We start from the raw sequence: 25387 nt of genomic DNA, 5'->3' as shown, positions 1-25387 counted from the left end.
TCCAGGGTATGCCGGCTGGGGGTGGAGGGAGATGCAGGTGGGTGCAGGTGTGACCCAGGGGTCTGAGAAATCTGGGGTAGCCTCGGGGTGCAGATGGGGCTGAAATGGGCTCTAAAGATACAGGAGGTAGAGAACGGGCACCGAGGCGAGCATGGTGGGGGAGACGTGATGGGGGTGGGGGTGGGGGCCGGGGGCGGCCGAGGTGCAGGTCCTGGGTCCCTGTGTAGACGGGGGCACTCACAGGTGAGCTGGGGACGCGGGGTGAGCGGAGGGCCCCTCGCAGGCAGTCATCCCCGTTTCGTCTTTTACCATCGTGCCGTGTGTGTATTTTACGTCGAGGTGTCCTGAAACCTTGCCGTTAGGGCGCTTGGGCCACAGGTGCCTGGAGCCACCGGCAGGCGCCCGCTGAGGCCACGCGGATGGCGGCACGGGAGGTGGGAGGGCGGCACGCAGTCTGTTCACGCTCTCCGTTGATGACTGTGCCTAAGGATGAGAGGGGCAGCGTGGTGGAGAGCCGAGTGGAAAGAGCCCGGGGCGGGGGTGTTGCCGTGGAGATGGGCGGCTGGCACCCGGAAGTGGCGGGGGCAGGGCGCGGGTCACCATTGGCTGGTATGAGGCGGGGCGGTGGGCCCAGCAGAGTGGGCGGCCCGGGTGGGGCATCGGGCCCAGGGTGGTGGGGTCGTCGGGCCTCTCTGGCCCGTCCAGGTTAGGAGGCAGGCGCGGGCTGGGGGGTAGGAAACAGCTGGGCGTCGCGGTGGGAAACGTGTGAAGAACCCTGGCAGTGGGGGGACAGCTGAAAATCACAAGTGGGTAAGACCCCTGCTCCAGGACTGTGGGGAGAAGGAGAGGCCATGCTGGAGGCTGAGCCTGGGAAGTGCGGCCCCAGCAGGGGGGCTGTGGATGGGAGACTGGCGCCCCAGCGTTCGGCCACCGTGGCCAGAGCAGGTTCTGGAGGAGGCCAAGGGAGGGCTGGTCCTGTGAGCAGAGGAGCAGCTGGGAGCACGGTGCTGGGGAGAATGGGGGCCCAGGACAGGGCAGCATCCCCCGCCGGTTGCTTTGTTTGCTCTGAGGACATTGAGCTCATTCCTGAGCTGAGGGGCCCTGTGGGCTGGGAGGAGGTGGCACAGAGACCACAGGCAGTGGTTGGTCGGGACTGCAGAACTGCGCCTTCGTGCCACCCGACCCCTCCTTGGTGGCATCCACACGCGCTCGCTTGCTGGGGAGTGGGCGGGCGGGTGATGTGGCGAGATGGGTGGCGCCTTGCAGACGGACAGTCCAGGAGGCACAGTCAGGTGTGTTCATTTTGCTGACCTCAGTGACATCGGCTTCTAACCGAGGACCTGTCCTCACTCCAGGCCCAGCCCATTGCTCCCCTCCCTGGGCTGCCTTTTCGAGGGGTGTCCCGGGACGCTGGGCCAGCCGTGGGGGTCCCTGCCACTCCAGGGCCTCCCAGGTGTGTCTGTCATGTGTTATCCTGGCTCCTGCTGACGGGATATACTTAAATTTGTCACCAACCCAGTGGAGAGGGCTTTATGCTCTGGAGAGAGAAAGTGGCTTAGAATCTTTTTTAAAGGAGCAAAGGCACAATAAGCGTCTGGGAAAATCAACACGTTAGATTAATGCAGTTACAGAAGAAAGCAACTAAGCCCTTGATGGCACCCTCTCGTAACCTCTAAGGTTTGGAGACACGTCTCTGCAAGAAGTTATCAACGTGGAGAGCCTGGTGCGCTTGAATTCCTACTTCGAGCAGTTTAAGGAAGTTCTTCCTGAGGACTGTGAGCATCTCCTCACACGTGGTCGCTCTCCCCACCCTCGGGTGCTGCCGCCCGCTTCCCTCTGCCCCTTCCCGGACCCTGTGGGCCCCTCCGGCCCCCACACCCCGTGGGCGGCTGGCGGCTTTGCGCGGGGGACTCCGCTGGGGAGCAGCCCCGGTGCAGCCTCCGCGCCCCCGGCCCCCAGGTCTCCCGCGGTCCCGGAGCCAGACGTGCCTGCCCGAGCTGCTGCGCTTCCTGGGCCAGAACGTGCACGCCCGGAAGAGCAAGAACGTGGACATCCTCTGGCAGGCCGCGGAGGTACCAGCCCCTGCCTCCTCGCTGTCCCCAGTGCTCTCGCCCAAGTCCCCACCCTGAGACCGGGGAGCAGAGCGGCTCTAGAGCCGGCCTCTCGCTCGTCGCCACGGGGGCGAGTTTCATCCTCCGCGCGGGGCCGGGGGGAAGGGGATCTTCTGAGCTGTCCCGTCTGTGGGGTTGAAGGAGGTGAGGGACGACCCTCCGGGCAGAGGGGGTGGCCTCTGGGGGCTGCCCTCTTCCTCCGGGGGTGAGCCGGGCAAAGGCTGAACACGACAGGGGGCCCTGGCTTCCTCCGAGCGGGCACCTGGCGAGAGGGATGGGGGGTGAAGCCCGGCAGGAGGAGCGTCTGGGGTGGTAGGGGTGGCCTGGCCCCGGGGCCCTGGGGGCTGGCCTGAGCCTTTTCCTGCCTGGAGGGCGTTGGCCCTCGCGCAGCCCCGGTTCCTCAGTGCAGCCTGTTCTCCTTGGCAGATCTGCCGCCGCCTTAATGGGGTCCGGTTCACCAGCTGCAAGAGCGCCAAGGACCGCACAGCCATGTCGGTGACACTGGAGCAGGGCCTGATCCTGCAGCACGAGCACGGCATGGCCCCGCAGGTGTTCACCCAGGCCCTGGAGTGCATGCGCAGGTGAGCCCGCCGCCCACCCGCCAGGCCAGTGCAAGCTGCAGACGAGCCTCCTCAGCCAGCCTCCCTGGCGCCAGCCCTTGACTCCGGCCGTCACGCTCCAGTGTGACCAGAAAATTCCCTCATATGTGTGCGTGAGCAAGGGAGTCCGTGTCCTCTCTCTAGTCAAGGGGGAAGTAGAAGGAGCTAGCACTCTCCGAGAGCATGCCTGGGTTGAAAGCCTAGCGGTGAGAGGGCAAGTGTGGGGGCCAGAGAGCTGCACAAGGAGCTGGGCAGGGCCACGGCCACGCTGCAGGTGTGTGGCACGTGGCATTCCCGCAGCCACGGCCCTGGGGTCAGGCTAGGGTCTCACCAGCAGGCAGTCTCTGTTACGTCACACGCATGTGATGCAGTATTTGGGAAGGATCCACTACGTTTCCCACATGCAAGGAAGGCCGTGCGTCTGCAGGTTGCACTGGCTTGCCCACTCCTCCAGTGGGGAGCAGTGTTTGCTTTTATGAGCAAAGTGTCCAAATGAGTGTTTTCTGGCGATGGCAGCCCGGCTGCCCCCCACTGCCGCGTGTGCCCGATGGTGTCCATTTCCGAGGCGGCAGGTGTGTGTGTGGAGCTGGAGCCCCTCAAGCCTGCTTCCTGCCGAGGGCGCTTCCCCCACCTTCCGGAGAAAGGATAAGAAGCCAGTCCCCACCCCACGTGCCCTCCCTGCCGTCAGCGTCTCCTCTCCGCACTCCTCCTGTTCTGTACCATTTGTCCTCTCACCAGATTCTTTAAAGCGTTCGATTCTCTTATCCTTTCTGTGTGTTTCTACTGTTTGACCTTCTCACAATAGTGCAGAAAAGGGGCGCAGGAGCCCCTGCCTCTTGGTAATAGTTCGTAAAACTGGGATTGTGCTGGTTGTGTTCTGACATTGCCAGTTCATCCGAGCCTTTCTGTTTCCTCAAGGCCACCTGTCGGGCGCGTTACGGAAGCTCGCCGCCCCTCTGCCTGTGGGCTGGGCAGCCTGAGAACCCCCCAGAACGGAGCCCTGCAGGCCCCTGTCCCAGGCCCCCTACCATCCCAAGTCGCCCTGCAGGCCAAAGGCCCCAGCAGGTTCTTAGCTCCCACAGGCTCCTGGTGCCACGTCCCGTGTAGCTGCCGGGGCTGGGGGTGCGCCTGCGAGCAGGCAGCCCCTTGTCTTTCAGTGCCGCCCACCCCCCCCCGGAGCGGAGAGGCGCAGGGGAACGGGCCCACGGTGCTCAAAACAACATGAGGATCAGGCCGGCGTGCGGGCACCCCCCGCTGCCCCTGCCTCCTTCGTGAGGAGATGTGCACCCCCGAGGCGTTCCCCCCAGCCGAGCACGTGGCCTGCACTGTCCTGGTGGGAGCGGCCGGCCCCACGCCCCCGGGGAGCCCCACGCGGCTGTGTTTCCGGAGGGACCCGAGGCCCTGCCCAGGGAGGGACCCGCCTCACCCAGGAACCTCCGAGCCCCGCTGTCCTTTTTAACTTTCTTAGTTGTGCTTTTCTGAATTTTTTAAAACATCTGCAGGGAACACGTCACTTTAACGATAGCTTAAGAAATTACAAGCCCAGCCTGGCCCTGTGCACCCCTGCCTGCCCCCAGAAGCCTTTTGTGTCCTTGCAGGTGGTGCTTTTCTCCGTCCCGCAGGGCCAGGCCAGTCCTTGCACGTGCTGTGGCTTCTGGGTTTTCTGGGTCACCCCACGTGGTGAAGGCGTCTCTCTTGTGGCTGAAGTGCAGGCCCCGGCCAGAGCTTCTGAGGCAGGGGTGGCCGAGGCCTGCGGTGTGGACGAGAGCCCGAAGGCCAAGCCCTGAGGGAGGAAAACCGTTTTGGGTCTCTTGCTTCATTGCTTGCATCTTACAGGATGGCAGCGTAGAGCGTGCTGGCTGGGGAGCAGGGGAGCGGGGAGAGGGCAGAGCGGACTGCACCCCAGGGTGGCCACTTCCGGGAGGCCGGGGGGAGCGGGGTGGGGAGGGACGCCCTGTCTGGCGCCCCTGGACCTCTGACCCCGCCTCGTAGACGCCACCCTGGTGGACATGGATGGGGCGTGGGTCCGGCGTTGCGTGGGGCTGGGAGCCACCCCCCTCAGTACATTCCTGTACGACCAGAGAGCCTCTTCTTGGGGCATCTTGTAGCAAAAGGCCTTTAAAAGTTAGAGACGCCTGTGGCCCCTGCCCTGTCGCCTCCGAGCCCAGAGCGCAGGCGGGGTGGGGGGACGGCCATGCTCCCGGCTGGTCTCGGGGTTCACGCAGCTCCTCCAGAGGCAGCTCCGGCCGCCCTGCGCCCCGCATCTGTGAGAAGGCCAAACGCCCAATGGTTCTTCATGTTCGGCTTGCTTTCCGGAAGTGCACGTCGGCAGCATGTGGGAGCATGGCAGCGCTGCATGGCAGTGTGCGCGGCCGGCCGCGAGTGCGAACATGGAAAACCATTTACTCGACTACGTGTTTATTTTCAGTAGACTGCAATAGTTTTTCTTATTTTCACTTCTCTTTCTCTCCTTTTTTTCTTGTAACTGTGCTGGTTTTGTTTTGGTCTTCCTTTTACTCTCCTTTCTGCCTTCATCGTTCCTTTTTGTTGTGGCTTATTTTTATTATTTTTTTTTAACCTTATTTTTTGGTTCGCCTCTTTCTCCCATACTTTTTTTATTTTACAAAATGCATTGCATGTGTCTCTCTTTTCTCCCCACTTCGTTTTCTTTCCTTTTCTTTTTTCTGTTCCTTTCCCCACACCTCCTCCTTTTCACAGCATTGGAACACGGGAGGCGGTCACCCAGAAGAACCTGAGTGGCCTGGTGCCCACCCGAGACTTAAGGCTAGACCCCAGCCTGCTCTGCTCCCTCCCTCTGCTCGCCCTGAGCCCCAGTTTACTGATTGTGTGGCTCTTCCTGAGCGTAGCCTACTTGGTGGCCAGATTGCGTTGCAAATGAATGCCCTGATGAGAGTGGTAGTGAGTCACCAGGAAAACCCAAGTGCCAGAGTCCGTGCAGCCACTGGGCACCTCACTGGACAGAAGGAGTGTGGCAGAGCGTGGCCTGCCGAGAAGTGTGTCATGCCTTACGGTTTGACTTCCATTGTTCTGAACTGTAAACGCCTGCCAAAGCATTGCACCACGAGGACTGGTTCGTTTAAATCCTGTGCCAGTGATTGTAGCCTGATCTGTCAGTGCCCTGGTCCTTCCCGGTTTAGTGGCCTGGAGAGACTTCACTGGTGCCATCTCTTACCTTCTGATGTAAAAGTGTTTATTACTGTACACTTCGCGTGCCCTGCTCCCAAGAAAGGAGTTCTGTCTGAAGAGAATTTGTGTATTTGATAACATTCTTTAAATGTGTTGCTAACCTTTCCTTTCCTTTTGAAGAGAAATGAAAAGAGAAAGGCGGATGCTGTATAAGGCTGCTTGCTAGGACCCGGCTCTCTGCTTTCATTGCAAAGCGTAGTCTCCGAATTACAGTAGCAAACAGTTTGCAGAATCTTTCCATGTCCTTGCTTATGTTCAATCTTTTCGTTCTGGACGGCACAGAGCTGTGAGTACAGGGCACATTGCAACAAGTTGGACACATAAAAATGCCGTATCGCATGTGACCTTGGATTTACCGTTTTAACTCATAAGGATCGTTAAACCAAATCCAGAAATTAATGCAGATAGTAAGAAGAGGTGGTTTGAATTACATGCATTTATTTTCCTTAAAATAGCATTTTTCATTTAAAAAAAATAGCATCATTGATGCCAGATTAAACTCTAGGCACCTTTTCTTTCTTACTAATCAAATATGTTTAACAATGAAAAAAAATCAAAGAAAAATTACCAAAAACATGAGGCCTGACTTTGGGAAGGTTGTGCCAGATGGAGCTGTGAGCAGTGAAGGGTGGCTTTGGTCTCGGCCCTTAACTTTAACTTGGCAGCGTCCATAAAACGGGGCGGTGCATGGCGTCCACATTGGCAGAAAGGTCATCGTGTGAAGGTCACAGGTAACTCAGAGGAAGATGGTACAAACCCTGTGGAAGAAACAGGGGCTCCTCTGTTTCCAGCTCACGTTACGTGATGCTGCTGCTTCCTGCCTCCTGCTGGGATGTTATAAAAGCGGGTTTCTCGCCATCAGTGTAGAAAAATCAGAATGACTTGAGAGAAATTGGCGTTGCCAGAAATTTACACCCATGCTTTCCCACAGATCCTGTCCACCACAAACTCTTCTTCTCCGTTCTCTCTCCCGGATCTTAGAACTTATTCCGGGATTTCTCTGATTTGGCGTCAGGTCAGGGTTTTGGGAAGCGTAGAAGCAGTTAGCAGTGGACAACTGAGGCCGATTCAGACCTTGATCCCTAACCATTAGCTGTGTGCATCGCACACCTGGGACTCGCCCACAAGTGCAGCGTGCCCACTGAACTTTCCAGAACAAATGGGGCTGTTCTCTGGCACCACGCCTGACTTCCGTCCGTGGGTATCTCTCCCCAAATGCCAGCCAGTTGGTGGCTTGAAGTTGCAGTGACATGATGCCAGGCACAGCTTCCCCAAGTGCCCGTCCTCATGGCCAGGGGCCCCCGTCACCCTCCCAGGCCATTCTGTTGCTTCACTTACGAGAGGGGAAGTAACATCCTGCAACTTGCTCGCTCCAGTCCCACACCCTACCTGGACGTGCTCGTGCCCACCTCTTACCTGGGTAGGGAGGAGCGAGCGGCCGGGCAGAGGACGCAGGTGAGGGGGGCCTCCCTGTCGCGAGCCCGCCCCTGCGGCTGCCTCTGGGCCCCTCCCTGGAGTCTCCTCCCCGGACCCAGGCCCCGCGGGGCAGCCCTCCTGGTTCCGAGTGCAGATGCAGCCCCACCTGCCTGTCCCGGGGTGGGTTTGGCTGTTGGGTTGAGGGAGAAATGGGACGGACGGGAGAGAGGAGAAGGTTCTTGGTGTGTCTGTCTGAAGATGCAGTCGTGGAGGAGCAGACCTAGAAGGGACCCCCGAGGCCGGCCAGGCAGGGCTCATCTAAACAGAAGCCAGGAAGAAGCTGCGTCTCGTTTTGTGTTTTCTTTAGAATATCTGTGCAAGGAGACACAGTATGTGCTCCCTTTGTGCTGAATTTTAGTGTAAGGAAGGCCTTTTCCTCAAGAAGTCGTGCCAGATCTACATCCATGCGTTCTGCTGTCCTGAGAAATGGGCCGGAGAACACAAAGATGGGGAGACGATGCGAGAGCGGGCGTCTCCCCCCGCCGGTGAGGGTTCCAGGGCGTCTCTGAGCAGGGTTGCACCGAGGCATTGCAGTGTCAGCTGGCTCTGTTCAGTGCGAAACTGTCTTTCTGAGTTTAGGAAAGCCATACTTAAACAGTTCTCTGTGGATGGTGTTAGAAGAAAATTGTGTAATTCTTAGCTCATGTGACAGCCACTATCGACTCACGGCCAGGTTTGGGCAGAGCTGTGACTTCAGTAGCGCACTGAGCCTCCGCAGAGCGCAGCAGGGGCAGCGCCGGCTCCCTGGCCCCCGCCCACCGGCCACCCCTGCGTCCCGAGGAGGCTGGAGGCGCCACAAGAAAGGGTGTGTCCACGGCTTCCCCAATGTCGGTTGTTATTTAGGATTTTCATTCCAGTTTTTCATTTCAAAGATGGATGTCCTTGAAGGGAAATATTGGGTTACTAAAAAAAGAAACCAACCATCTGGCTTCAAAATAATTCAATCCTTCCTGCTAAAGTCTATCCAAGCTCTTCTCAACATGTATTATTGACTCCTGAAAAATGACACAGCCCCTGTGATGGATGGAAGGGCTTTGCCTGCAGACAGCGGGCTGGCAGCCAGCAGGAAACGTGAGCTGCCACAGGCCTCCCTTCTCCTCTTCACACGAGGGCTGAGCGCCGGTGCCAAGTGCTGGGCACTGAGCGCTGGGTGCCGGGTGCTGGGTGCTGAGCACTGAGTCCCAGCCTGACCAAAGAGACCTGTGATCATAGTGTCAGCACACAATCAGCTCCATCAGGCAGATTTTGCAAATTCAAACACAAATTAAGCATTTGGGGGAAAGTGAATACAATTTGATTTAAAAATGAAATTGAAATGATATAAATAAATCTTGACTGTAATTTAATGTATAAAATTAAAAATACCCAGTGAACCCAGTAATTAGTTTCTTTAACGTGTAAATAAAAGATAGTGTAGAAGTTCACAGATTATGCTTCCCTGCTCCTCAAGGCACTTTGGCATTTACTAGTGAGAGGCGGCTTTTGAGAAGTTTGTGCATTTCTATATAAATGCAGAAGCCAAATTTAAAATAGTCTGTGAATGTAGAAGCTTACCAAGATTCCTGTGAGGTTAACTATGTATAGGAAAATATAGTTTCTGCTTTCAGTAGAGTTATATTTTTATCTGGATTTTGAATGTTAGACAGACGTGGCCGTTATTTCCCGTAGGGCATTTGGCTCGGCGATGTCCTCCTCACCCGTGGCTTGCGTTTGGGGACTGACAGGAAAGTGTGGCTGAGTTACTAAATTAGTCAGTAACAGGCAGGTGGATGCTTTTCTAAAATGACCCAGGCTTATCTTTTGAATGAAAAATTACTATGCCTTACCGAAGTATCTTGCACGTTCTTGATATGCAGACAGTCTTTCTCACTTACAAAGGGTTCAGCAATGCCACTGATATATATTTTTTTAATGCACAACATAATGGTCTTCATACAATTTGGAATATTACTTTTTAATCTCTATTTCTTGGTAACTGCAAATTTTGCATTACGTAAGAGGAATTTTGTACTAAATTTGATAACTGATTGATTTAATTGCTAGCTTGAGAGTTTAAAGACATAAAGTTGTATGTAGTATGCTGTGGGAAGTCCTTCGTATTTAAAATAGCATCTGCCTGTTAACTTCCTGCCTGCACCAGGAAACTTCCCCGAGAAAGCACCAAGCTCACCCGGGGATGGGAGGCCTCCCTGACTGTCCTCACGGGCGCTTGTTTTGCCCACTGGGTTGCCATGGTGACCCTCCACCAACGCAGCTGGGGGCACTTGTCTGGGGACGGCCCGGGGCTGCGCCGGCTGTGCAAGGCCAGCCCCCGGGGAGGATGGCTGGCTGCCCCAGGGTCGCCCCAGTGGGCCCACCCCACACAGTGCTCCCGGCCCTGAGGGCCATGCTCCCAGAACGCCGGCTCCTCGGGGAGCACAGTAGCACAGCCCCGGCCTGGTGGGTTCGCGTCGTGTGGGGTTCTGCAAGAGAAGCCACATTGCGAATTTGATGTGGTTAGTAACTGCTGCAAAGGGAGAAGACTCGAGCCCTGTCAAGGCTTGGGTGGGGTTGGCGGTATTTCTCTCTCCATTTAGTCTTCTATGTAACAGAACCTTGAGCTCAAATAATAGGCATCAATCCCTGAAATGCACGAGACCATTAACTCTTGAAAAAGCTTTGCTTCCACTTCATACAGCTTGTGTCCGTCTCTGTGCTTCTTAACTGCCTCGTTCAGGACCTGCATCCCACGTGTGTGTTGTTGGAAATGAGTCCAGCACCCGTTCAAATTAATCTTTTTTTATTGCTATGAAAATAATCAGTTCATTTCATCTTAGTTTGAGTCCTTTCTTTTTTCCTTTTTTACTGCTGTCATTTCTTGTGCTTGTTTTTTTCCCCAGTGAGGGTTGTCGAAGAGAAAATACAATGAAGAATGTCGGAAGTCGCAAATATGCGTTTAATTCCCTGCAGCTGAAGGCTTTCCCCAAGCATTACAGGCCTCCCGAGGGCACGTACGGCAAAGTGGAGACCTGAGCACGCGGCTCCTCTCGTTAGCTGTCCGTGGTGAATGTGGGTCCCTCTAGTGTCTTACTCGGAGTCCTCACGAAGATCTGAAGGAGTGGTTTCCATTTTTGTGTTTTTTAAATATCTCACTGAAGAGTCTCTGGAGCATGTTTTTTTCCCCGTCGGAATCAGTAGGAGGTACCGCTCGGCTCAGTCGTTGGGGTGCAGCGAGTGCCCGTGTCCGCAGCTTTCGGCTGCAGCTCCACCGATGCCACCACTCGTCACCTGTGCCTGTCAAGCTAGGTGGGTCTGAAATGCTGCGTTTTTAAAAAATGCCCATTTAGGCAGCTGCTCACATAACTTATGTTTTTCTACTGAGTTACTCAAACATGAGCGTTTAATTACAATCAACATTAAAACACCTGAAGGTAAAACAGTCAACGACATGTTAAATGTTGGACCCCGGGCAGAGCAATATCTGTTCACTGTCGCTGCCATCCGGGGAGAAGCCGGCACCGGCGGCTGCGGGGAGAGCAGGTGGCGCCGAGGACGGGCCTCTCCTCCCGGAACGAGCCGCAGGCGCAGGGCTGGACGATGACCCCTCACAGCCCCTTTCTCGCCCCGCGAGCGGCAGGACAGGGTGGCTGCCCGGGGGCCGACGTCGTCACTGGGATCACCGACCCCCGCCCGGTGTCTGGCCCGCACTTGCCTTCTCGGTTGCGGGGCTCCGATCCCCGGGCCCCGAAGGCAGCGCCCCAGCAGGGGTTGGTGCGCGCAGAGAGAAAACCTAAATATTCTCAGAACAGATATTCTTCTGCGCGGTTTCCAGTTTATCTTTTGAAAGACAATACAATCATGTTTGAATGTCTGATGAAAGTGGCTGTTTTCAGGTTTGCAATAATTGTTACTATCCCCTTCTCATTCTGTTACAGAAGATGAGTTAGAGTTGAAATTATCTCCTCAAATGAGGTGTGAAAGGGATTTATGGGCCATGAAACTTAGGAATTACATAGAAAATACAGGCTGGTCATCTTTTAGAGGATGACGGTGAATCTTATCTGCACATAGCAGAGGTTTTTCCTTAGGAGTTTATGTGTTTTATCACTTCTGTTTATCATGATGATGATGTTTACATGCTACGTAAAAGGCTGTACAGGAAACGTAGCTGGCTCACGCTCACGATGCCGGGCAAGCAAATCCTCATTATTTATGAACCCTTGAGAATTACGATGTCTAAAATTTTAGGTGATAGTCTTTCGACTTCTTTAGAAAGGCCAGTCTGGGACGTGGGCAGGCCTTGGTGGGACACTGGGGGCAACCTCAGGCTGGGGTGCGCCTCCCGCCCGGAAGCCAGTGCACACCCAGCTCCTGTCCGGTTCCTGCCGGGTGAGCTCGGAGGTGACTCGGGGGGACGGTTGTGTCCCCTCAGAGGTGGCTGCTGCTGGGTCAGTGCCCCCGCGGGAAGGGTGCTGTTGTGGTGGCTGGTTCAGCCTTTCATTCAGTTTGTAATTATTCTAGTATCTCTCTCTGTATTCCCATCTTTTCTCATTTTAACAGCACTACTTTTTAACATTTTTCCTTGTTTTTTAAAATTAAATATTTTACCCATATTGTTTTCAGAATAATTTTTTTTTTTTTGTCTGAAGAGCATTAAATATCTGAGTTGATCAGAAGGGAATATAGCAAATGTTGCACCATCTCTTCACAGTTTTGCATGTGGTACTTTTATGTGAATCATTTTCCCATTTTTGCCTCATATTATGGGTCGCCATAAACCCTATAAATGCACATCACGTAGAGAATGTCTGGGTCGCGGCCTCCACCCGAGGGACACTGCTGCCAGCGGCCGTGGACGGGGCCTGATTCTGGCCACACGAGGAAAGCAGTGACAGGTCACCCTAGAGTAGCAGTTCTGCCTTATGCCCCTCATAAGACCTCCCCCCCCATTTAAAAAGCGACGCTGGGACTGCTGGGAGCTGTGGGGGTGCCGTGGGCCTGCGGAAGGGCCTGCAGCCCAGTGGCCTTTGGTTTCCTCTGAAATGTAAAAATATTGTAAAATACAGTTTTGTCCCTACACGATTGTACTTGCCAAGCTTAGTGCATTACAATACCTGTATTTATTTGTTTGGGGCAGTATTACTATACATAAAATAGAGTTACTGTTTTATATATTCTTAGCTCCTTCAGAGCCACGTATGCTGTAAATGTGCTCGTCTTCAGAATGACAATAATAAATAACTGACAAGAGTATCAAAGTTGATCTCGCCTGATTCTTTCTGTTGAGGTGGAAGAAACAGTTAGGAGCCAGCTCGGGTTCGGCTGCGCTGTGACCAGGGGCTCAGCTGCCATGTGCAGGTGCCTGGAAACATGGGACCGCAGGAGCCCCCGGTTCGCAGCCCTGTCTTCAGCTCCTTTGAGGCAGGGGCAGCAGGCATGGGGCGGGGGGTACGTCGGGGCAGCACACGGCCCAGGGGCTCACCCGGCTCACCGTGCGACGGCTGGTGGCTCTGAGCAAGGTGCTTGCCCTCTCTGTGCTTGCCCCTCCTGGTCGCGGCATGGGGCCACCGTGGGACGCTCCGCAACGGGCTCGGGGTGCCTGGGTCCTGGGCGTTCGTCTCCTCGGGGGCCACGTGCTCATCCCAGTCAGTCCCTGGCTCTAGAATCATGCAATTAAAGAGGCGTCGAATGTAGTGTAAAAATGCTGGATTTGTCATCACTGAGGACTCCCTGGAAACTTAAACGACCTCCTGTGCTGTGTGCCTTTGCCCTTCTCAACTCTGGAAGCCATGCCTTCTTTTAATTTCCATTTCTTTGATTACTGTGAGCACTGCACATCATTTATAACTTTATGGTCATTTCTATTTTTGTGACTTCATATGGGGTGTTAGTCTTCTTCATAGATTAGTTTTTAATATACAATATATTAACTCTCTGTCATATGTTGCAGATTTTTAAGAACCTATTTGTCAGTTGCCTTGGGCTTCATTTACGTGGGGCTGTTTGCCATATAGAAGCTCTCCGTTTCTCTGTAGTCAGTTACCTGTCTTCTCTGCCGTGCTTGCTCTGAAATCGAGTCCTGGCTTCCCCCGATGGTGACCCTCCCCGGGTGGTGGGTGCTGGGCCGGGCACGTGGTCCCTGCGCCGTCGGTGCTAGTCCTGGTTTCGGCCTCACCTCTTGCCCGGAGCTTATTTTAAACACAACCGCCCGTCCTCATTTCTGGGCTCCCGTGGTTTCACTCCTCCATCCTGATCAGCTCGTCTGGACTGTCTTGGCACCGGGCACGTGTCGCGTGTAGAGCGGGCCGAGGTCAGTGGCACCCCGCTCGAGGCCAGGCTTCGTTGTGCTTCTTTGCGATGAGCGACGAGGCAGACGCCCCAGGACGCCCAGGAGGTGCCTGGCCTGAGCTGCTGCCTCCGTCCCCACCGGGTCCCCGCTGCTCCGCGTCTGCTCTCCGGGTGCTGTCCAGTGCGCCGCTGCCCAGCCTGGGGGCGCCCCAGGGCTTTGCACCTGAGGAAGGTGCGAGGTTGGGGGTCACCGTGCCCTCACTTGCTTCTGTTGGCAGAGTCGTGACCCCGTGCCCCGTGGCAGGTGGGGAGACCCCTTCGCAGCAGCTGAGCGAGGCTGGAGGTTCCCACGGCCCTTCCCGCCCCGTGCTGGCCCCCTGTTGCCGACGGGGTTTCTCCTGGGGGAGGCGGCCCCCCAGGTCACGCTGGGGAGCTTGGTCATTTCCACCCTTTACTTGAGAGAAGAGGGGGCCCTGCTGTGGGTGGGTGCTGGAGCCCGGGGCCGGCGGGGGCTGCCCCCCAGCACCCCCAGCAGCTGCACTCATCTCCACTCAGAGGTGGACAGACCCCTTTTTCTCGCTGCTGTTTTCCTCTCTCAGAAATGTCCTCCTCTCTTTGGCCCCGTCAACAGTTGATTTTTCAAGGAATTGCAGGGAGGGAAGTGATCTGCTGTGCTTGAAGCCCTGACCCAGAAGCGCGGGCTGCCCCGGAGCCGGCCGTGACGACAGAGTGGGGAGCAGGGAGTGCAGCCTGAGCCCACCCCAAGCTGCCCATGAGGGTCTCCCCAGAGGGACGGGGCAGCTGGCTCATGGGTGCAGCCCCCTCTCGGAGACCCTGGGTCCTTCCGAAAGTGCAACGTAATCAAGTTGACATTAGACGAAATCCACTATTTGAGAAGAGTAAGGAATATAGAAAACAAGATAAAATCCCTTTCTGAGAGGTCTGTGCTGACCCAAAAGACCTCTTTCCTTCCATGAGCGTCAAGTGGCAGAGGAAGAAAAGCGAGTTGCAGAGAAGGAACCTTCTGTAGCAGACTCCATGCCCGTGGCCTGGAAACACAGGGCCCGGCCGGCCTCGCGTCCCCACCCCGGCACGGTGGGCTTCTGCCCCAGGTGGAGGCCGAATGGTGACTTTCAGGTGGGGAGGGAAGGTGGGGGCTGCACTGTCCTCTGGATGGCAGCGGGGTCACCGGCCGCCTGGGGCCCCTGGCGACGCTGGGCACATTGCTCCTCCCCACCCCGGGCGGAGACTTGGCAGGTGGGGAACAGTCAGTTTCACTCCAGCCGCGGGTGGGGGCAGCGTCTCCCTGAGCGCCCAGCCCCCTTCCCCGGCCCCTCCTGTGCCTCAGCCCTGCCCGATGGCTCCTTCCGGGCCGGCCTAGGCAGGGCCAGTGCAGCCTGCCCAGGGCTCGCCACCCGCGGCCGCAGAGAGCGGAGGAAGCCTGTGGATGCCTCCACGGCGGCAAGAAAGCGGGTGGCGAGGCCCTGGGCTCCGGCCCGTCCTCCCTGCCTCCGTGGCGTCCTGCTCCCCGGGTTGTCCCACCCGAGGCCACTCACCCTGTCCTCCTGCACCCGTCACTGACACCGCCGTGTCCCCCAGGGTCTGGTCCTCAGCTTCTCTCTCCTTCTCTTCCTGAGACACCGTGGCTGTTGTGTCTGTGCTGGTGTCGCCCGCGTCTCTGTCTCGGAGACGGTCTGCCGAGGTCCAGTGCAGCGCACATCCAACCACGCGCTCCTCATCCTGCTCCAAGGCCCGAGACCTCCGCACGGGCCGAGCCCCTCCAGGCCGCCGGCCAGACCATCGTGTCTCGTCATGTGTCCAGCCCTTCCCAGAACGTCCGTCCCCGCCGACAGGCAGCAGCCGCCTCGCTCCTGCCTCCAGGCCCGTCTCAGGTATCCGCTCCTCCTCAGGCTTCTCCCTGCAGGAAGCACCGACCGCCTTCCCCTTTGCTCACTGTTGTTACTTCCTTTATTCACTGCAACGTTCCAACGCGGTTCTGCCTTGGTGGTCACAAGCGCATAAGCGTGCTTCTCGTGGGTGTACAGCCACGTGCGTCTCCTGGCACATCTCACTCAGGTACAGTGAAACGTTGGCGGCTTTGAGCCCCCTGTCGTGTTCCCGCTGCAGATGTGGGAGGACGCCACGGTGGACGTTCCCAGGAGCGGACTGCCAGGGACAGTGGCTACAAGCGTGTTGTTTTTCTCTATTTCAATGCAGTTTTATTGAGATATATTTACACACCGTACAGTCCATCCAGGTATGCAGTCAGTGGCTCACAGCATCACGTAGTTGTGCATTCATGACCACAGTCGATATTAGAATATTTTCATTAATCAAAAGAAAAAAAAAATAGAAAACCCAAAACATCCCCTACCCCTTATCCCGTCAGCACTGATGCCTGACATCAGGGTGATTACTGTTGGTTAAAGAACATTAAGATACTAATGTTACTTGCAGTTCATAGTTTGCAGTAGGTGCGTTTTTTCCCCCTTACAGCATTCTGTTATGAACTCCTGGTAATGGTTTTGTACACTAGTTCTAGTTCATGGAGGAAATTTTTTACATTTGCACAGTTAATCGCAGTCATCACCCACCACAAGATTCACTGAATTCTACAGTCCCAAGTTTTAACCTCTGAACTTCCCCTGTTAACCACTGTCTCACAGCTCGGCTCTCTTAATTACACCCGCAATAATGTGATCCCATCACCTCTATCTGCTTCCACTCTTAAATTATTCAACCTAGTTAAAAATTCTGTACATCTTAAGCATCTGCTCCTCATTCTCTAGGCTCGCTCTGGCTCCTGGTAACCTATATTCTAGGTTTTATGTTTGTGAGTTTGGTATTATAATTAATTCATATTAGTGAGCTCATACGATATTAGTGCTTTTGTGTCTGACTGATTTCACTCAACAAATCCATGTTCTCGCACGCTTCAGGGCTTCATTCCTTCTTAGCGCTGCGTCATATTCCATGGCATGTATGTACCACATTTTGTCCATTCATTGGATGATGGACACTTGGCTTGTTTCCATCTTTTGGCAAATGTCTGTTCACAGTGCTTTCATTTCTTCTGGGCGTACCCCAAGGGGTGGGATTGCTGGATTGTACGGCAACTCGATACATGGCTTCCTGAGGAGCCGCCAAACCGTCTTTCACAGTGGCCATACCATTTTACACTCCCTCTTTCTCCACATCCCCTACAACACTTGTAATTTCATGTTGGTTTAATAGTAGCCCTTCTAGCACGTGTGAAATGATATCTCATTGTGATTTTGATTTGCATTTCCCTAATAGCTAGTGTAGATGAGCATCTTTCTTTTATGCAATCTTATTGAGATACATTCACGTACCGTACAGTCATCCAGTGTGTACTGTCAGTTGTTCACAGTATCATCACATAGTTGTGCATCCATCACCACAATTTTTTCAACATCTTTACTCCAAAAAATAAGAATAAAAATAAAAAAGAACACCCAAGACATCTCATCCTCCTCCCCTCCCCCCTTACTTTTTGTCCCCCTTTTTTCTACTCATTTGTCCACATACTGGATAAAGCGAGGGTGAGCCCCAAGGTTTTCATAAACGCATGGTCACACCACATAAACTATACAGCTACACAATCGTCTTCTAGAATAAAGGATACTGGGTTGCAGTTCACCAGTTTCAGGTATTTCCTACTAGCTATTCTAGTACACTAACAACTAAAAAGGGATATCTATATAATGCACGAGAGAAACCTCCAGAATGACCTCTCGACTCCATTTGAGATCTCTCAGCCACTGAAACTTTTCTCTTCCCCCTTTTGGTCAGGAAGGCTTTCTCAATCTCGTGATGTTGGATCCAGGCTTATCTGTGGGAGTCATGTCCCATGTTGCCAGGGAGGTTTACACCCCTGGGAGTCAGGTCCTACGAAGTGGGAAGGCCAGTGAGTTCACCTGCTGAGTTGGCTTAGAGAGGCCACATCTGAGCAAAAAAAGAGGTTCTCTGGGGGCTGACGTTCAGCACCATTGTAAATAGACTTAGCCCCTCCTTTGCAATAACGAGCTTCGTAAGGGCAGGCCCCAAGATAGAGGGCTCGGCCTACTACAATGGTGGTCCCCAATGCCTGAGAGAATACCAGAAATTCACCAAGTAGAGAAGTTTAATGTTTCCAAATTTTCCCCAGGCCTCAAGGGGGCTTTGCAAATACTTTTTATTCTCTGCCCAAATTACTGTGGGATGTATCGGGGTATCACGCTAACTTGTACAAACCAACCAGATGTCACCACCTATTCAGGGTTCCTCATAATTATGGTGTTTGAGTAAACTGACCATACAAGTTAAATTGTATAGTGTGCTACAGAAAGTATAGATTTTGCACCGAATAAACTTTTCTTCCTTTGGTCTCACACGGAAGTTGAGGTTTAAAAACACAGTCAATGTCATCCTTTTCCCTTCAGTCTGGTTTACTTTAGTTCTGATCAAGTCCCTTTCATTCATATCTCTAATTGAAGTCTGATCTCTTTTACAGCTTTTTTTTTTTAACAGTTGCTGTATGGGGTAATGCTGACATTCATAGCTGCCAAACTCTGGCTCTGAGTCTCAGGTGTCACACAGATACCCTAAGTTATAGGGACCGACCACCTCAGCATCTCAGGATTTAGAGATAACCATTACAACCCATGGATAGCTGTGACTGCTGTAAGAGCTCACAATCTAGGACCCTTTACCATAAGCCTTCCCCTGGTAACCTGTGCTCTCTGATTCAAGTCTCAGAGTTTACACGTTATAGTTAGTCCATATTAGTGAGGCATTTTAATGTTTGTCTTCTTGATTCTGGCTTATTTTGCTCAACATACTGTCCTCAACGTCCATTCACCTAGGTGCACACCTCACAACTTCATTTCTTCTTGCCGCTGCTCAGTGTTCCATTGTGTGCACACACCACAGTTCACCATTCCAGTTATCAGTCAACGTACCCTTCGGCCACCTCCATCCATGGTGAATCGTGAATATGGCTGCCATAAACACCAGTGTGCAAATGTCACCTCATGTCCTTGACTCAGTTCTTCCAAGTATATACCCAGTAGCGGGGCTGCAGGACCATATTGCAACCCCAGCATCAGCTTTCTGTGGAACCACCACACTGCCCTCCAGCTGGGCTGTGCCGTTCTACCTCCCCACCAACAGTGCTCAGGTACCTCCATTTCTCCACATTTTCTCCAGCACTTGTATCCCTCTGTTTATTTTTTTAACATTTTATTCACACACCATACAATCCACCTTAAGTAAACAATCAATGAGTCCCAGTATAATTACATAATTATGCATTTACCACCACAATCTATATGAGGACATTTACATATCTTCCTGAAAGAAACAGAAAGAGGAAAAAAATGAAGAATAAAAATACAAAAGATAGAAGAAAAATAAAAATAAAATACGATGAAAAGGTCAGACAACATCACCACCACCAAGAATCCCGTATCAGTCCCTTATATCTCCCTCTTAGAGACACTTAACCTTGGTATATTGCCTTTGTTACAGTTAGTGGAAGCATCTCACAATGTTTCCGTTAACAATAGACTCTAGTTTGCATTCACTGTATTTTTCCCCAATGCCATCCATTTTCAATGTTGACATTCCATTGCAATGTTGACATTCATTTGTTCTCCCTCATTTAAAAACATTCTTTTGTGCATTTAATCACCATCACTGACCACTCAGGTTTCACTAAGTTATGCATTCTCAGTCTTTATCTTCTGTCTTTCCTTCTGGTGTCACACTTGCCCTTAGCCTTCCTCTTTCAACCATACTCACACTCATCTTTGTTCAGAGCACTTACAATATTGTGTTACAATCACACACTATTGTGCTCTCCATTCCATTTCTGGATCTATACAGTCAATCCTGTTGACCCGTCTATACTCCTTCACCATCAAATGCCTGATCTCTAACCTCTTCCTATCTCCTGATAACCTGTATTCTCAACTGTAAGATTTTGCTCATCAATGTTAGTCCATATTAGTGAGACTATACAGTACCCATTCTTTTGTTTCTGGCTAATTTTGCTCAATTTAATGTTTACTGTCTACCATTTTGTCTTTTATATGTCATATTTTATTTTTATTTTTTCCCTCTTTTTACCCTTACTGATAGTCTTCATTTCTGCACTCTTCCCCAAACCTCTCTCTACTGTCTTTTCCTATCTGTCTGTAGTGCTCCCTTTAGTATTTCTTGTAGAGCAGGTATCTTGTTCAAACTCTGTCTGAAAATATTTTAAACTCTTCCTCATGTTTGAAGGGCAGTTTTCCCAGATACAGAATTCTTGGTTGGCAGTTTTTCTCATTCAGTACCTTAAATATATCATACCTTCTCCCCTCCATGGTTTCTATTAAGAAATCTGCACATAGTCTTAGCGAGCTTCCTTTGTAGGTGATGGATCACTTTTCTCTTGCTGCTTTCAGAATTCTTTGTCTTTGACATTTGATAATCTGATTATTAGGTGTCTTGGAGTCAGTCTACTTCTATCCTGTTTTGGGTATGCTGCATTTCTTGGATCTGTAATTTTATGTCTAAATTTTTATTGATTATTTCTTCCATTATTATTTCTGCCCCTTTTCCCTTCTCTTCTCCTTCTGGGACACCTATGACATGTATATTCATGTGCTTTGTTGTCATTCATTTCCCTGAGAACCTGCTCATATTTTTCCATTCTTTTCCCTATCGTTCTTTTGTGTGTAGGATTTCAGATGTCCTGTCTTCCAGTTCACAAATCCTTTCTTCTGTCTCTTCAAATCTCCTGTTGTATGTCTCCATTATGTTTTTCATCTCTCCTATTGTGTCTTTCATTCCCATAAGTTCTGCCAATTGTTTTTTCAAACTTTAAAGTTCTTCCTTATCTTTCCCAGTGTCTTCTTTGTATCCTTAATCTCTTTTGCATATCTTCCCTCAACTTGTTGATTTGGTTTTTGAATTGATTTAGGAGATTTGTTTAATTAATAATGAGTTGTTTCAATTCCTGTATCTCAGTTGAAGTGTAAGTTTGTTCCTTTGACTGAGCCATATCTTCATTTCTCCTAGTGTGCCTTGTAATTTTCTGTTGTCTAGGCATCTGGTTTCCTTGATTACCCCAATCAGATTTTCCCAGAACAGACAGACCCAGGTCTCAGGAGGAGGCTGTGTTCAGTACCAGGTTTCTCTGAGGGTGAGACCCAGCAGGTTGTCAGACTTTCCTGTGAGGCCTCTAGACTCTGCTTTTCCTGTCCTGCCCAGCAGATGGTGTTTGTCAGCCCACAGCTCCCCACAGTGTATTTAATTATCAGTGGACCCTGTCCCGGCCAGGGTTCAAGGGTGTCAGAAGCCACGCTTAAGCTTTTTCTGCCCCCCAACCCCCACCTCAGGCCCTGGGGACTGAGTTCCCTGAGGGAGGGCTGCCACTTGAGCTGGAGCCAGCCCCCCTTTTCTTAGGGAAGATACACCCTTTAGGGAGTCATCTCCTACTCTTGAATTCCTCCTTTGTCTCTCTGACTCATCTTAACTTCTCTCTTGCCTGGGTCTGAGTTGACAATTGAAAATGCCTGACGCTGTCTCTAATGAGCTACTTGGAATGGGAGGGAAAAAAAAAAAGTAAAAGAGAGGAAGTCCCTTTTCAGAGCCAGTCCCCAAGCCCCCAGTTTCGCTGGTTGACTGCTGTTTGTACCCAGTTCTCCCTGCCCCTTTTCTTGGGACACACCCATTTTCCAGTATTCTCTCAGCCGTCTTCAAAAGCCTGTTCTTATTTATCATTTTTTCCCACCCACCTCGCCTCCTCTCTGCTGGGAGGAACCTCGGGTAACTTTCCTGATTGCTGCAGGCTTATCGGCGCTTGTAGCTTGTGTTCACCGTTCCAAATCTGTTAATTAAACCACAACTGGAGCTTGTGTGAGTTACTTTCCCTCACACCAGGGAGCCTGCTTATTTTTTCTTTTTATCATTTTTTATTGTAGAATATAACATACATACATAAAAGTGATAACTTCCCAAGTGCAATTTAACAAGTAGAGAGCAAATTACTAAGAATATTATAGGTTACAATTCCACAGTTTCAGTTATTTCCTTGTTTTGAAATAGAACATATATACAAAAAGGTAATATCTTTCAAAGTATGATTTAAGTAGTACATGTATAGGAAATTTTCAAAGTTATTATGAGTTATAGTAACATAGTTCCAGTCATTTCCTTATTGTGAAATCTAACATATATACATAAAGGTACAGCTTTCAAATTACAATTTAACAAGTAGCTATAGAACAAATTTCAAAGGATGCTATGGGTTACAGTTTCACCATTTCAATTCTTTCCTCCTAACTATTCTAATACCCTGGCAATTAAGAAAAATTATATAGATTCAGTATTTGTAATCCTTCTTAAATTCCATCTTGTCTGTTACTACCCCTTCCTCTAGTTGAATCATTTTCCCTTCAGGGATGTCTAGGCAGTGACCACCCTAACCTGTTCATGTTGAAAACGGGTGTAGACTTTATGAGCAAAGGGGACGCATCTAGTTGATGTTCTTGAAGAGGCTGTTGCCTCTGGGTTTCAGGACTTAGCAGGCATAGGGGCATTCTGAAGGATTTAAGTTTCTGATGAATTAACTTAGTGAGTGAAACTTTATAGAATGTGGTATTCCTATTATAGTCCCTCACATGCAAGGTGTAGATTTTTCCCATGTACGCTTCTGTTGTCAACTCTGTGCCAGTGTCATACCTTAGAGGTGTATCATGCAAGCACCTATCTATATTTGTGGTGCTGATCAGTGGAAACATGCCTTTAAACAACCCCTTTCCTTCCTATTTGCCTTCATTACAGCTCTGATACTTACAATCCCATTAATAATCGATTTTTCCTGCAATTTTTTCTTTGACCCATTGGTTGTTTAGGAGTGTGTTGTTCAACCTTCATATATTTGGGGAAGATCTGGTTCCTTGGTGGCTGTTGATTTCTGGTTGCATTCCATTGTGGTCAGAGAATGTGCTTTGAATCATTTCAATCTTTTTAAATTTATTAAGAATTTTTTTGTGCCCCAACATATAATCTATCCAGGAAAACATTCCATAGGCACTAGAGAAAAATGTGTATTCTGGCATTTTGGTATATAATGAATGATCTATGTATGTCAATTAAGTAGAATTCATTTATCATATTATATTTATGTTTTCCAATTTTCTTATTGGTCCTGTCTAGTTCTATCTATAGAAGAGAGTGGTGTATTGAAGTCTCCCACTATTATTGTAGACGTGTCTATTGCTCCCTTCAGTTTAGCCAATGTTTGTCTCATATACTTTGAAGCTTCTTGATTGGGTACATAAATATTTATGATTATTTCTCCTTGGTGAATTATCCCTTTAATTAATATATAGTGTCCTTCTTTATCTCTTATGACATCTTTGTATTTAAAGTATATTTTGTCCGATATTAGTATAGCTACCCCAACTTTCTTTTTTTTCTTTAATTCAATTTTATTGAGCTATATTCACATATGATACAGTCATCCAAAGTGTACAATCAGTTGTTCAAATTACCATCATATAGTTGTTCATTCATCACCCCAATCTACTTTCTGAACATTTTCCTTGTACAAGAAAAAGTGAAAATAAGAATAAAAAAAAAATAAGAATAAAAAAAGAAAACGCAAATCATCCCCCCACCCACCCTATTTTTCCTCTAGTTTTTTGTCCCCATTTTTCTACTCATCCATCCATATACTGGGTAAAGGGGGGTGTGATCCACAAGGTTTTCACAATCACACTGTCACCCCTTAAAATCTACATTGTTATACAATTGTCTTCAAGAACTAAGGGTTGCAGTTTGGTAGTTTCAGGTGTTTACTTCTAGCTATTCCAATACATTAAAACCTGAAAAGGGTTATCTATATAGTGCATAAGAATGTCCACCAGAGTGACCTCTCAACTCCATTTGAAATCTCTCAACCACTGAAACTTTATTTTTTTTCATTTTGCATCCCCCTTTTGGTCAAGATGTTCTCAATCTCACGGTGTCGGGTCCAGATTCACCTGGACGGGAGTCATATCCCATATTGCCAGGGAGATTTACACCCCTGGGAGTCAGGTCCTACGTAGAGAGGAGGGCAGTGAGATCACCCGCCAAGCTGGCTTAGCTAGAGAGAGAGGGCCACATCTGAGCAACAAAGAAACACTCAGGGGGAGACTTAGGCACAGTTATAAGCAGGTTTAGACTCCTTTGCAGTAACAAGCTTCATAAGGGCAAGCCTCAAGAAAGAGGGCTTAGCGCATCAAACCGCCAGGCCTCAATGTTTGTGAGAACATGAGTTCTCATCCAGGTGAGGAAACCCAAAATCTCTGCATTTTTCCCCAGCTCCTCAGGGGGCTTTGCATGTTTTATCTTCATTGCCTTTTTTTTTTTTTAACTTTCAAAAAATTAAAAAAAAAATAAAAAAACATTTTAAACAAAATCAAAACAAAGGAATAAGAAAAAACAACCTAAAATAACTACATTACATCCAACATGTTCCTACTCTACCCCAAGAAAATAAAGAGACTATAATCCAGCAAAGAAATAAGAAAAACAAATTAACAAACCATAGTCATTCCTGAGCATTCCCAGAACATTAAGTTTACCCACAATAACTTATTTGTTCTTACTAGATTATCATTCCCCCTTCACTATTTGCTGTCTTTGGCTAGGTCCTCTACATTCTACAATACAAACCACTTATCTTATGTTTTCGGTGTTCACATTAGTGGTAACATACAATATTTCTTTTTTTGTTCCTAGCTTATTTCGTTCAGCATTGTCTTCAAGATTCATCCATGTTGTCATATGTTTCATGACATTGTTCCTTCTTACTGCCTTGTAGTATTCCATCGTGTATATATACCACATTTTGTTTATCCACTCATCTGTTGAAGGACATTTGGGTTGTTTCTTTCTCTTGGCAATTGTGAATAATGCTGCTATGAACATTGACATGCAGATACCTGTTCGTGTTCCTGCTTTCAGATCTTCCAGGTATATACCGAGAAGGGCAATTGCGGGATACAAGGGTAACTATATATCTAGTTTTCTAAGGAACTGCCAGACCGTCTTCCAGTGTGGCTGTACCATTATACAGTCCCATCAGCAATGAATAAGAGTTCCAATTTCTCCACATCCTCTCCAGCATTTGTACTTTTCTGTTTGTTTAATGGCAGCCACTCTAATTGGTGTGAGATGATACCTCACTGTGGTCTTAATTTGCATCTCCTTAATAGCTAGTGAAGCTGAACATTTTTTATGTGTTTTTTTGGTCATTTGTATTTCATCTTCAGAGAACTGCCTTTTCATATCTTTTGCTCATTTCATAATTGGGCTGTTTTATTGTCGTTGAGTTGCAAGATTTCTTTATATATGCAAGATACCAGTCTTTTGTCAGATACATAGTTTCCAAATACTTTTTCCCATTGAGTTGGATGCCTCTTCACCTTTTTGACAAATTCCTTTGAGGTAAGGAAGCTTTTAAGTTTGAGGAGTTCCCATTTATCTATTTTTCTTTTGATGCTTGTGCTTTGGATGTAAGGTCTAGGAAGTGAACTCCTAATACAAGGTCTTGAAGATGTTTCCCTACATTATCTTCTAGGAGTTTTATGGTACTGTCTCTTACGTTGAGGTCTTTAATCCATTTTGAATTAATTTTCGTGTAGGGTGCGAGGTTAGGGTCCTCTTTCATTCTTTTGGAGATGGAAA

The 25387-nt window shown here is 50.0% G+C and overlaps 1 protein-coding gene across 12 annotated transcripts in view; it reads left to right on the top strand.

Moving 5' to 3' along the window:
• INPP4A (inositol polyphosphate-4-phosphatase type I A) overlaps positions 1-25387 on the top strand; it is a 154250-nt gene that overhangs the window by 98659 nt on the left and 30204 nt on the right. For 7 of the 12 annotated variants that reach the window (XM_037807829.1, XM_037807825.1, XM_037807826.1 and 4 more), the window contains 4 exons: positions 1678-1775; positions 1960-2072; positions 2538-2692; positions 5429-10266. In XM_037807829.1, the coding sequence (XP_037663757.1) occupies positions 1678-1775; positions 1960-2072; positions 2538-2692; positions 5429-5609 (547 nt within the window). In that variant the 3' untranslated portion in view covers positions 5610-10266. The other 5 variants (XM_037807823.1, XM_037807830.1, XM_037807828.1 and 2 more) reach the window with 3 other exon arrangements.

The sequence above is a fragment of the Choloepus didactylus genome, chromosome 17 (assembly GCF_015220235.1).
Source record: "Choloepus didactylus isolate mChoDid1 chromosome 17, mChoDid1.pri, whole genome shotgun sequence".
Lineage (NCBI taxonomy): Eukaryota > Metazoa > Chordata > Mammalia > Pilosa > Megalonychidae > Choloepus > Choloepus didactylus.
This window is presented reverse-complemented; position numbering and strand designations above follow the sequence as displayed.